General features: G+C 40.1%; 1 protein-coding gene across 4 annotated transcripts in view; it reads left to right on the top strand.

The window, feature by feature from the left end:
• ITGA8 (integrin subunit alpha 8) overlaps nt 1–13,826 on the top strand; it is a 191,190-nt gene extending 177,364 nt beyond the window's left edge. For 3 of the 4 annotated variants that reach the window (XM_081553589.1, XM_081553591.1, XM_081553587.1), the window contains 2 exons: nt 8,641–8,763; nt 11,000–13,826. In XM_081553589.1, the coding sequence (XP_081409715.1) occupies nt 8,641–8,763; nt 11,000–11,086 (210 nt within the window). In that variant the 3' untranslated portion in view covers nt 11,087–13,826. Of the gene's footprint in view, nt 1–8,640; nt 8,764–10,823 lie in introns of all 4 variants that reach the window. The other variant, XM_081553588.1, reaches the window with a different exon arrangement.
• The last annotated feature ends 227 nt before the right edge of the window (nt 13,827–14,053 follow it).

Raw genomic sequence — 14,053 nt, 5'->3', positions numbered from 1 at the left:
TAATTGAAATTCATCCATTGATTAGTGATTTCCAACTCTAATCATGCAAAGAATCACCATTTGTATGACTTTAAAGGTTTATACATGCTATGTGCTCAGTTGCTAAATTGTGTCCAATTCTTTGCAACCCCATGGACACTAGCCCGCCAGGCTCCTCTGTCCATGGGATTTCCCAGGCAAGAATATGGAGGTGGATCCTCCTCCAGAGGATCTTCCAATCCCAGGGATCGAACCCGAGTCTCCTGAGTCTCCTGCATTGACAAGTGTATTCTTTACAACTGAGCCACCTAAGAAGCCCCATACATCTTAAGACCCTACCCAAAATATCAGGATTGAGTGAGTCTGGCATGGGCCCCTGACACTGTGCTTTAGAAGCTTTACAAGTGATGCTTCTGCAGTGAAATTGGCATTGGGCACCTCTGACACAGGCAGGCAGTGTAAAAGAAAATCCACAGATTCCAGAACACGTTCATTGCGGGCTTCACCCTGGCTCCACTCGGCTCTAAGTGGAAACCTTCAGGAGATCACTCTGTGTACCTTGCTGATGCTCTTAACCACATTTACCTGAAAGTATTGTTAAGAAGAGTATTTACATTATATACAAAAAGCTTCAGCATTTTACCTAAAACAAGGTAAGTCTCAGGTTTTGATAACAGTAACCTTCCCAAAATGTCCTACCTTCTCTGGCAAAGTTCAATAAGCCCAATTGGAAGCATCCATAGATTCAAAATATTTCAGTAGACTTTGGTGGTGTTTAAAGCTAGCACTGCACATCTTTCTCCACTTAGCACGCCTCTATTTCTCTCACGAGATGTCTGCCAGAGTTTGAATTTATGTTCAACCTAGAAGACAGAGGCTTTAAGTTTTTAATATAGAATATTCATCCAAGGAGGTTCAAAGGCTTGTAACTCCAAGGGAGATAAATTTGGGTCCTTTGTTTTCTCTGAGCACATGCTCCATAACAGAAACATATGTGACAGTCAGTTGCATCCACAGGATCATGTCTTTCTGTCCTGGCCACAGGTGCCAGCCTGCTGTTCTCAACTCATCTCAAAAGATTCGCAGGATGATGAGATACAGGCTTCCCTCCTCCCCACCACCCTTGTTCCTGCATGTTTGAAAAAGTCTTATTATCTGATGTAGATGATTTACTGCATCATTTATGGAGAGGTTATGGGAAAGCCTTTTAGGTTTCCCAGTCTCTGACTGCCTGAAGGAGATGTGGCCAGTAGGAAGTCAGCTGTGCCCTACAGGCTTGGTTTGAGAGGACTGTGCTTGGAACTGGAAGATGTGTTTTAGAGTGAGTTCTCATCCTTATCTTGAAAAGGACCCAGTAGGAGAGAAGTACTTTCAGATAGCAGAATCAGCTGGACTAGGTGATTGGAGGATCTTCAGAGCTCCAGTCCACAGTCTGCCATTGGGGAAAGGGTCTCAGTTCCTTCCTTGGTAATAAGACAAGAATATTTGCTTGTTTTCCTAGTTCCTTGTAGGTGATGAGGAGTCTGCTTGTGCTTCCTTTTCAGCATGGTCATCACGCAGCCATTTCTTGAGCCCTAGATAAGTTTTCCATATTGAAAAAAATAGTAATCCCCAGCTGCTACTTGAATAGTGTCTGGGTTTGTAACAAATTAACTCTCCATGCCACGTGACATTTGTCATGTTCAGAAGCAAGGGAAAGGTCGCATGATGAGAGGGGCTATAACTAAATGCTGTATCATTACAGCAGAAAAAATTATTCAGTTATTGGAACACTTTTTTTGGCCTATTCATAAACTTTGGTGTTTGTATTGTGTGACTAAAGCCAAATTCCATAATTTACATCTAGAAGAGCTTATTATTGTCTCATGTAACTCCAAGTTCAGTTCAGTTCAGTTGCTCAGTTATGTCTGACTCTTTGCGACCCCATGGACTGCAGCATGCCAAACTTCCCTGTCCATCACCAACTTCCAGAGCTTGCTCAAACTCATGTCCATCGAGTCAGTGATGCCATCCAACCATCTCATCCTCTGTCGTCCCCTTCTCCTCCTGCCTTCCATCTTTCCCAGCATCAGGGTCTTTTCCAATGAGTCAGTTCTTCGCATCAGGTTGCAAAAGTATTGGAGTTTCAGCTTCAACATCAGTCCTTCCAATGAACACCCAGGACTGAACTCCTTTAGGATGGACTGGTTGGATCTCCTTGCAGTCCAAGGGACTCTCAAGAGTCTTCTCCAACACCACAGTTCAACAAAGACAGTTATTATAAAGTATTTCAGTGAAATCCTTAATTAAGAACTCACATGCAAATTGGGAGTCCGTTTGACTTTTTTGCCTTGTTAGCAAAACTTCAGGATCTTAAAATGGAACTGTGATATTAAACAATTATCTGGAGTTCAAACCTATCACAGGAACTTCTTATCTCATAAGGGCTGTTTGAATTTTGTTAAAATGTGCGTTCAGCTGGTCCACTTCATGTTATTATTTTGTTCTAAATGGCACTGTCGGTAGAGTGTCTTGGTACATTTATATAAAACATTCTCGTGACCCCACTGAAGTATGTTTACACAAGATTTTGAGATGCATAAATACAGATGTCAACATTAATTACCGTTGCAGATCCGAGGGAGTTTTTTCTTCTACCTTGGTATTTTGTCAAAATATACAAAAACATATCATAAATGTCAGTGATAAAATGTAGGCATATTAAAGATTTATTTATGGTCTTTCCACCATAATAAAGAACAACAAGATTTACAACATGATGAAGGTAAGACTAAACGTTCCCTACTTAGCATCACTTTAAGAACATCTGAACTGCTTACGATTCATGGACCCCACTTCCTAAAATTACAGATAGTTATATATATGGAGTGTTAAAATTTTATACTATTTTTTAAAATAGCTACAGGTTCTTGGTACATTAAAAAATGAAAAACAGCTTGTTGATTAGTTTGCATGTAATTGAATTTTTCTCCCTATGTTTTAAGTACTTAAGTTGCTCAGTATGAACCTTTCTTAAAGCAGTTGAAATATGTAGTCAAAACCCAAGTTCTTAAAGCAAAGCTTTAGTCCTAAATACACCCCATCATTGGCCTTGGGACCACCTTATTGATGAATGAATTTAATAAAGAGGGTCTTGGGTAATTTGGCTTATCACACTACTGTATGAAATTATACAAAAGTTGTCAAGCTGTGCAGTTCAATATGGTATCCACTCGCCACATTACCATGGATGGTGAGGACCTGAGATGTGGGTGGAGTGACTGAAGAACTGAAGTAGTTTTACTTCATTTTAACTTACTTAAATGTAAACTTAAAACTATAGCAGTATAAGGTATTTTTTTTTTCTTTAATGCAGCTTTATTTTTTGAGTAAGACAACATTTCATTTTAATCAATGAAAATCTCGTGGTTGTCACTTGCTGCAAGTGTAAAATAAACACTGGACTTTGGAGACTTAGTAAAAAGAAAAGAGGAATAAAATTTTTATACCAGTTATAAATAATAACTTTGAATAATAATTTTGATGTTTAGTGTTAAATAAAATATACTGTTAAAATTTATGCCCCATGTTTCTTTTTACTCTTTTTAATTTGACTATGATAAAACTTTAAATGACATGCATCACTTGCCTTGTATTTCTGTTGGACAACACTGATCTACAACAGAGTCATAGAAGGTTCCATTTTGGAGCTGTTGTTAATACCTATAGAACTTCAGAGAATATGGGTGTTTAATAAATCTTATTTGAAATGAATGAAAATTTCTTACTATAAATCAATGTTTAGTCATTAGAAACTGCATAAATTAAGACCTGTTTTTCTCACATTAATTATTCAATAGATAAGCTTCTTGTGGGTTTGTCAAAATGAGCTGCCAGACAAATATAAACATTAGAAATAACCAAGTTTGGGTATTTTTCAACATGTTATCTCTTGGCCAAGCTTACCCTAAACCATCCTAGGGTTTCTACAGAACAGAAACAAATTTAAATAAACATTGGTCCTATAGAAGTGATCAATTAAGTCTTTTCTCTTAAGCTTGCCTGTAGGGTTCAAGTTTCTTGTCTATACAGAGTACTGAGTTTCAGGAAAAGTTTGGCTTTATCTGTTTCCACTTGCAGAGGAAATGCTCCATTTCCATTTATAGACTTGAACATGTCTCCTGACTCCCTAACCAATGTGTTCTCAGAAAGACCTCTCTTTTCAAGACCTGGATGACTCTTCCAATGATGTGATACATCCACCTTTTTCTAGCAATAGCCATCTAGCTTCTCAGGCCTGGAAATCTGAAGAAATGCTTCAGGGCACCATTGTTGTTTGTATTTTTACTGTCCCCAGCCTAGCGGCTTCTCAACTATGCAGTGAAAAACCTGGAAGCCACCAGGGGCAATGGAAGTTCTCTGCAGCTGCCCTGGTTTAGGGGCTTCCCTGGTGGTTCACATGGTAAAGAATCAGCCTGCAATGCAGGAGACCCGGGTTCGATCCCTTGGTGGGGAAGATTCCCTTGGAGAAGGGAATGGCAACCCACTCCAGTATTCTTGCCTGGAGAACTCCATGGAGAGAGGAGCCCTGGTTGAGATCAAGAAGATCAGGCAGCCTCCGTGCCATGTAGATGCCTTAAAGGCAGCAGGTTAGGAGAGCAGAATGCAGGTGTGGGAGCAAAGTCACTGAGCTTGTCTTCCTCTAAAACTGAAATCCCTTCCTCTTAGTTACAGGCAGTGAATGTATATGACATGCTTAATCCTTCCATTGAAAGTGCTCACAGAAAGGATGCAAAATGGTATTTTTCAAATAAAAATAATGTTACCAGGAGCAAACTGACAACAGTTTTGGTGATGAGAATTTCAGGTTTTGGAATGGATAAGGAAAGCAGTGATCATCTATCTACTCTGAGACTGTTTAAAGACTTTTGTCAGAATCTTTGGAAGTGAATTCAGACAAAAAGCCAGTAGGTTTTGTAATTATACCTGATAAAGCTGTTTTCTGCTTCTAGAGACCCTAATAAGCATATCCTGTCCAGTTTCATGTTTCATTGCTACTTTTCCATCACTGCTGTGAAAAATCGTTCAGATATCATTATTAGATGATTGTGAGTGACTTCCACTGCTTGTTTCTACAGATGGACTGGTTTCATAGTGATACATCAAAACCTACAATACCACTCTCCACCCACTTCCTATATCCAAAAATCAGTTGTCCCCTACAATCCATTTATTAAGAAGCAGGCATTTTTTAAAAAAGATTTAAAAGGCACACACATTGGAAATGAAGATATAAAACTGTCCCTGTTTGAAAAAACAAACAAACAAAAACCTGTAATATCCAAGTGGCAAAGAAACCCAGGAAAAACTCAGTAGCTGTTCTTCCCTTTCTTTTTATTAAACCAACAATTTGAACAGTCTATGGTCTGTGGCCCTTATTTCAACTCCTTTAGTTTCGCTTTTTTTAAACTTAAAAACTAGAACTGTTTCCTATGTTATAATAAAATATAGGGAGGTAACTTCAGATATTAATTAGGTCAACTAGAATAGGGAACATGGAAAAGTATTGTTGTCTGTCTTCCTAAATTACCTATTAGTCAGTTTTGGTGGTCTCTAACACATGCACAAAATACAGACCAGAACAGTCTGTAATACAGTACAGAAACTACATTGTACCAGAAATACAGTACAGAAACTACATTGTTTCTTCAGTGAACTTAGAGCTTAAGGGGAAGAAACAGTTACAAGAAACCTCAGAATTGCCCGTAGCATCAGATTTTTCTCTTTTCTAGGCCATTGTATCTGGCTTATGAGTGCGTGACCACTACTACCCTTGGTAGTTCCAAAATTCTGAAATTCTCATTATTAAAACTGTACTAGTCTGTTTCCAGTAATATTACGGTCATTTTATTTTTATTTATTTGTCTGTGCCAAGCCTTCGTTGCAGCATGAGAGCTCTTAGTTGCAGCATGTGGGAGCTAGTTCCCTGACCAGGGATCAAACCCAGGCCCCCTACATTGGGAGTATAAAGTCCTAGTCACTGGACCACCAGGGAAGTCCCTTGGGTCATTTTAAATGATCACTTCATGCTCTTTCTCTGAGCACCGTAAAATGTAGGATTGAGCACTGGTTTCACACGTTATCCAATGTAATTCACCAAGGGAGAGAGATGTGAAGAGAAATGATCCAGAAGTGATCTCGTCCTCCACTGGCTCGTGTAGCCATGTTGTGCAGAGGATCACTTCAGAAGGAATTACTTAGGCGGCAGAATCCAACTGGCATGATGATGCTTTGAGTCTTTGCAATGCATTTCATCAGTGTATGTACCATGTGTTCTGTTTTTAAACTGTGGCAAGTACAGAGATTGAGACCCCATTGTGGCCATGGAATGTTGCACTTCTTTTCAATATGTTGAACGAATAAGGGCAGTGCCAGAAAGGGAAGCAAGGAGGAAGGTGTAAAAGAGCAAGTAGGTTATACTAGCCTGTCTCTCTTGAAAGCATCGGTCAGGTCCCTGGCATTCCTGACCACGTGGAACCACTAACAGCTTCATTATCATCAGTGTCATTGTGTAGCCTGGATATAAGTGATATTTGGGGCTGGAGGATCAAGTGAATTAAGTCGTCAGGATGTCTGCTGCACAGGGAACGTGGACCAAAATGAAGGAGTTATAAAAACCTTGGCAGGTTAAGAACAGCACAGGCAGGATGCTCAGATCTAGTTAAGAAGGCAGAAGGAAAGATGTGAGCAGAGGCAGGACCCTGCACTAGAGCACAGGCTATGAAAACACTAAGGTTTCCAGCCAGGGGAGCACCAGAGCCACCAACCCTCCCTGAGTTCACCCTCACCTCCTGGTGGGTTAGAGAAGCGTGGCCCAGAGTTTCTGTATGGAAGTCAGGATGGGCTCAGGATTCTTTCAGCCAGCACAGTTAAAACAAGAAACGTGTGGACCAGCTTAACTGAAGTGATACTTGTGTGTGTACATGCTCAGTCTCTTCAGTCGTGTCCAACTCTTTGCAGCCCTATGGACTATAGCCCATCAGGCGCCTCTGTCCATGGGATTTCCAAGGCAAGAATACTGGAGTGAGTTGCCGTGCCCTCCTCCAGAGATCTTCCCAACCCAGGGATTAAACCAGCATCTCTTGCATCTAATGCCTTTAGGCAGATTCTTTACCCACTGAGCCACTGGGAAACCCCCAGAAGTAAGGGTGATGCTTACGTCTCTCTAAAACCAGATAAGCCTGCTTTCATAACTAACATTTTAGATCCAAGAATATTTTTCTTTCTCTTTTCTTTGACATAGGGTGTGAGTGGCAGGGATGGGTCTCTGCTTGTTTTTTTTCATTTGGGTGTCTCCAGAGGCTGTGCCTGCATGTGATAGGAGAGCTTCTCCTGCCTACATGGGAGGCAGGGGTGGTTCACACATATGGAGCGTGCAGTCCCACTGGAAAGGTCTCTTTTCTTCTCCAAGTTTCCTTGCAACAGTGGGGCATTCAGTGAGGTCCAACAGCAACTGAAAATGGGATTTAAGACCAAAAGCAGCCCAAGAACATTGAGACAAATAATGCTCACATCAGTGACTGCAGTTACTTTTATAAAATGGGAGATGGTTGGTCCTATGTGACTATAATTAGTAGACTGTAATTTTCCAGTAGTCATGTATGGATGTGAGAGTTGGACTGTAAAGAAAGCTGAGCACAGAAGAATTGATGCTTTTGGACTGTGGTGTTGGAGAAGACTCTTGAGAGTCCCTTGGACTGCAAGGAGATCCAACCAGTCCATCCTAAAGGAGATCAGTCCTGGGTGTTCATTGAAAGGACTGATGCTGAAGCTGAAACTCCAGTACTTTGGCCACATGTTGCAAAGAGCTGACTCATTTGAAAAGACTCTGATGCTGGGAAAGGTTGAAGGCAGGAGGAGAAGGGGACGACAGAGGATGAGATGGTTGGATGGCATCACTGACTCAATGGACATGGGTTTGGGTAGACTCCAGCAGTTGATGATGGACAGGGAGGCCTGGCATGCTGCAGTTCATGGGGTCGCAAAGAGTCGGACACGACTGAGTGACTGAACTGAACTGAACTGAAATTAGTAGAGCAACAATGGGCTCTTTGTTGATAGAGCACAGAGACAGAGCCTAGGGCGGTGACACTGATCAGATCTGTGGATCACTTAGCCCCCTGGGACTCAATTTTCTCATCTGTAAAATGGGGACTTAGGTGATGTCTACCCACTTGCATGTCCAGCAGGTTGTTTGCAAGTTCACTTCTCAGTGAGGTGAGCTCAGTTCTGTGAAGAAACATGTGTGGGCGGACTTGGCTTTTTGTTGAGTTTACTTTGCCATAAAAGGTCCATCCTAATTCAAGGTCATTCCTTTCCACCTTGTTGCTTCGTGCTCCACCTCAATTCTATTCTAGGCTTTCTGGGTTGGTATAAACCAAACACCTGCCAAGTGTCTGTAGCTGGACTTGCATCCAACTTGAGAAGCCTGAGAATGTGTTAATGTTTAAGATTCCAAGTTCATGTGATGTAAACTCTCAAATCTTCCTGCAGGGTGACTTCAGCTAATGTATGGATCCTTCCAGAAGTACCCACTGCCCCCAATATTATATTGGTAGTTACTGCTTTATTTCACTGAATAGTTTTTAAATTTGAGGTCATTTCCTTTATTTTCCATTCCAGATTAAAACATCGGTTATTTGGGCCACCCCAAACGTTTCCTTCTCGATTCCATTATGGGTAATAATACTAGCAATACTTCTTGGATTATTGGTTCTGGCCATTTTAACCTTGGTTTTATGGAAGGTAAGTGTATTTGCTTTCTTTTCCTTTTTGAGTAGAGAGGCCACTGGGAGGATTTTGAAGGATATACCTAGGATTTCAAAGAGCCAAAGCTAGAGGCATGATCTGAGTATTTCCAACACAGGGACCTGAAGGGAAAGCTGGGTCTTGTTTGCTTTGGCAAACTTAATATGCTTATGAAACTGACATTTAAGAAGATTGAGGGTGTTTAATGCTGCTTTTATCTTGCAATTTCTTATAAATAAATATAGAGTTAGAATTTATTAACAAAGACCTATGATCTTCTTTCCAATATGCTTAGAGTGATCATGTTATGATGAAGACTTCTCTTTCTTGTTTAATTAATCAGGATCTTAGGCTTTTTGTTGACACAATCCTATCAGCAATACTTGAGAGTTTTGTAAGCACTACACAGATGCAATTAATATAGTAATTAGTTGATACATGGGCTTTCAATGACACTACATAGATTATGCATGTTCTAATATTCTTGGACTTGTTTTTTTTTTTATCTTGCCAACTAGTCCATCTCCATTAAGAAGCCTTAACTTCCTCTTTCACGTGTTTTGCTGAAGTTTCTGCTGAAAGTCTGCAATGGGAATTAATTTCTGGTCCCAAAACCAACAGGACTGCCAAGTTTCACAGAGCTTTCCATTCCAAAATAGAAACAATGTCACAATGACATGACCATAAGAGTAATTAATCCAGTCACATCTTCAGTTCAGTTCAGTTCAGTCGCTCAGTCGTGTCCGACTCTTTGTGACCCCATGGAGGTCTGCAGCACACCAGGCCTCCCTGTCTATAACCAACTCCCAGAGTTTACATTTTAGTTTAGTACTATTGTTGTCATTCTCCAAAATCATAATGTATTTTTATTTTGAAACAACATGAGACATGCTTAACAAACTGAGAAAACCTTTTGAGTTAAGTAATGGCTTTTCTGATCTTCATGAGCAGTTTTGTGCCATCCTGAGCCCACACAGATCTAATGCATGGTCTATCTTTAGAAATAGACTTCTGTGTTAGTCTGTTATTCATAGTAACTTTACATCCATAAATGATGCAATGGTATGTAGTAATTGATAGAGTAATACACTAGTCCTACGACAGAAAGATGACTCAATGGCTATAAGTGAAAGCCAATGAATTGGGCTTCCAACCTAAGAAACAATAAGAATTAAGATTTTAGGTTTCTAGGGAAAGTTGTACTTTCCAAGACCAAATCCTCATTTGAAACTCAGGAGAGTGAAGATTCAAGAATCACCTCTTCCCCAAGTTGCTGATTGATCTCTGGAAAGTCACGAAGCTGCTGAAATGGAAATAAAGGACCCATCTAATTGTCCTCCATGTACTAGATATTCCACCAAGTGGAGAGAGAGAGACAAGCATCTCTCCACCTCCTCCTTTAGTCCATCTTTAGGTAGCCCATAGTACACTTCAGGAATCTGCTTCCCCTGGTCAGGAATTCACATTGCTGCCTGCTCCAGAAACATGCAGAAAAGCAGAGAAAAAATCCTTGGGCCAGGTTGCTGTAAGCCCAGGAAAATATACAAGGTCCATAAACGGTTTATACACAGTAAACGTTCTCGGGACTTCCCTGGTGGTCTAGTGGTTAAGACTTCCCCTCTCAATGCAGGGGGTGCAGCCTGGAACACTGATCAGGGAGCTAAGATCTCACATGACTTGAAGCCAGAAAACCAAAATATAAGACAGAAACAATATTGTAATAAATTCAAAAAAGACTTTAAAAAATGGTCTACATAAAAAAAAAAAAATCTTTCAAAGAGAAAGAACATTCTCCCACCACCACAGGCATGGAAGGAAGCATGTGGACTCTCTGCATAGGCAATGAATTCCTCTCTTCAGGTAAACAACACACTGCTCTCACCTCCTAATTTGGAGAATTGGGCAGATTATTGTCTCAGAGCACCAGATACCTTAGACAACATATAAAGGGGGGATAGTTATTTTTCTAAGATATTTTCTGTGGACCATTTAAAAAATCTTTATTGAATTTGTTACAATGTTGCCTCTGTTTTATGTTTTGTTTTTTCGGCCTTGAGGCATGTGGAATCTCAGCTCCCCAACCAGGGATCAAACCCGCACCCCCTGCATTGGAAGATGAAGTCTTACCACTGGACCACTAGGGAAGTCCTGACAAAGGGAATATTCTTAGAATGAGGGATCTCATGAATTCTCAGGATGACCTGACTGGCTGGCCCATTTCTCTCTTCCATAGTGCGGATTCTTTGACAGAGCAAGACCACCCCAGGATGATATGAACGACCGGGAACAGCTGACCAGTGAGAAAACCCCTGAGGCATGAAAAGGAAAGCCAAAGACAAAAAAACTCCAATACTAGTCCAGTTCAAAGCAAAGAAGGATCATGAGGGTTCAACCCAGGTTGTCCTGCACCTGCCAGTGTCCTCAGACATGCGAGGGCCATGTCATCACCTCATCTACACTGTACTCTGGAGAAGTTTCCATGGATCCTGGTGATCCTGTGGGGAAAGGAAGCTGCCTCAACACTGCAGAAACGCTGGGCAGCCGTGGAAGATGTCTTTGGCTTGAGTCCTTCTGTATTTGGCAGACACTTTGAAATGGGTATGGGAACGTGAAGTTGCTTTCCAAGTAAATCCATCTGAAGTCTCAAAAATGCAGTGTCTGAGTTAGGATGGACTTTAGAAGGTGAACTTGGACCAATCCTTCCAACACTACTGTATACAATGGAATATTTGACACCTCCCTCTGGAAAAGAAACATTTCTAGTGACATTACAGCTCAGGGAGACCAGCCTATGCTGTTGGGACTGTGAAAGGACCTTGGAAATGGCAGAGATCATCTTTGTGAGTGAGGATAACAATTTATTTATTTATTTTCCATGACTCTAGGCTGACACTCTAGAGGATCTGGAAATTAAAGATTTGGTTCGCTGGTTTTTTAAATCACTCACCAAATTTCCCTCCGAGATGTCCATTTTGTGCAGAATACATAACTTAACAGGACTTGGGATTTAGATAGGGTTAAGGAAAAGTGAATTGGTATTAGAATACTGTTTCACTTCCATGACTTCTACATGAAATTACTTTTATTCACGCTTTCAGGGACTCATATCTGCTTAATTTAGCCTTGCAAAAAGTTGCATTGATATCTACTTTTACCAAAAAAAAAATCATCTTTCCATTAACTTAATTAGCAATATACAAATTTCAAGGGACTCTCAACCCTGAGTGGTACTTAAAAATAATGGTAAAATTTATAGAGTCCATTCATAAAAAAGCAATACAATAATTTGGGCGAGCATATTATTTTTAATATCTATAAGAGGCAATGGCAATATTTTAACTTGGGATTAAATACCTATTCTTTTTTTTTTTACTATACTTCAAACTTACAGTCACAGAAAAGACACGTTAAACATAAATAGGAAAAAATGTAAAGTTAGGCGTATATGTGATGAACCTAGAAAACAGATTCCTACGGATTTTATTTAGAACTGCCTGTTCCAACTTTACTTTTCATTTTTCCTGCTAATCGTTATAGTAGGTGACTTCGGAAAATAATTTTTACTTAAACTATTTTCCCAACATCTTGAATTTAACCATCACAGAAACTTGATGTTTAAAACTCTTGTAAATAATCATATGTAACAGTATCGTTTTAAGTAAAATCGACCAGCCAAATTTATATAGTCTGCACAACTTTGTATCCTTTTTATGATAATGAAAAATTATTATGAAGAAGTGCTGAACAAATTTTATATTTATGTGCAATATTTTATAGACCTATGTATCAAAAAGCATGTTTACACTGGCATTAGTTATTTTTTAATTAATATCCTGAATATTAAGTATGATAAAACCAGCAGACCCCAATCCTTCAGTTTATAAAGCAGTTGGAAAATTTATGTACCAATTTCAACAATCACACTTGATTCGAAAGATGAGCCAAACTCACAGACACTAAATTTTTGGTCATGCCTTAACCTGGAGACGAGCCATCTGGCTCCAGCTGCAGGATTTCTTTGGAAACCAAATCAAAGGCACATGGGTGAATACACTGAACAGTTCATACTCTGCCTGCTCGTGAATTAAATCCTGTCATGGTAGCAGTTTCAAGGCTGTCAGGAACTGAAGTCTGGCTCCCAGTAAGTGTGGCTGACTTAGGGGTGAGAACTGCACGTTTCAAAGAGTTTGAGGGTCTCATGTCAGCCTCGAGGGGTCTTAGGTGGTCGTTGTCTGGGTGGACGTGGTTCTACAGGCAGTGGCTATCTCTGAGATGAGTGGAAGGAGGGCTCTCTGCCTCCAAAGTGACACCCTAACTCTGGTCATCATGCCTTACTTTTGGCCAAGAGAAAATAGTTCCTCAAGATTTGGGGTCACAAAAGAGCCCTGAGAAAACACACCTGTTGTCTTTTAAGCTAACCTTCATGAAGGAACTTGGAACTCTTAGGGCTGGGACCCTCAAATCCAGGTCATACAGACACCTGGAGGAAGCTCGAGATGCCAGGAGCAAGGCTGGGATCCAGAACAGAGCAAGGTGTGAGAACTTCAAAGGCAAACTACAGCATCCTCACGGTCTCAGCCCAAAGTGATCCCCATCTAGAAGGACAGGCACTGCTATCTATAGGCAGTTTGCAGAGGGCCATCAATACACACTGAGGTGAGGTGAACCCTCCACACCTCAGTTCTTGGGTGTCTCTCCACATGGAAAACATTCTAAAAATGCACTGAGCAAATCTGCTTCTCATCATATAAAGCCAATAACTTTCATCATTTATAATATGCTGTTGCTTCTCTTAGAATTTATCTATATATTTCAGATATATCTTTTGAAATACTTTCAGCTGATTTTCAAGACATGGGAAAAAATGGACACATCAAGTTTTATAAACTTGGAGATTTTTATACACTAAATAAACAACATGGACCCGTTGCCCACTGAAACCCCACTTCTTTGAACTCAACCCTTTTCTTGTTTTATTTAAATATATGTGTAGAATCTGTGAGGATTTTCATGTACCTATTTACCTTGTCACTAAATAAAATTGAAAACTAAAGACCTGATGACATATATTTGTGGGTTTTTTTGCAACCAGTGTAAAACTTTCCCATGATGGCAGATGTCAAAGTTTGTGTCTTCACACTTTGATTCTGTACCACAAAAACATTTAACATTGAAAGAAATTTGAAAGAGCAAGGACATGACACTTCTTTGGAATAATGAACATGTTCTAAATTTAGATTGTGGTGATGTTTGCATGAATACACTAAGAAGGACTGAACTGTATGCA

The sequence above is a fragment of the Giraffa tippelskirchi genome, chromosome 13 (assembly GCF_054371585.1).
Source record: "Giraffa tippelskirchi isolate mGirTip1 chromosome 13, T2T-mGirTip1v1.2.pri, whole genome shotgun sequence".
NCBI lineage: Eukaryota > Metazoa > Chordata > Mammalia > Artiodactyla > Giraffidae > Giraffa > Giraffa tippelskirchi.
Note: the sequence above shows the minus strand (reverse complement) of the source record. Positions and strands in the feature narration are given on the sequence as shown.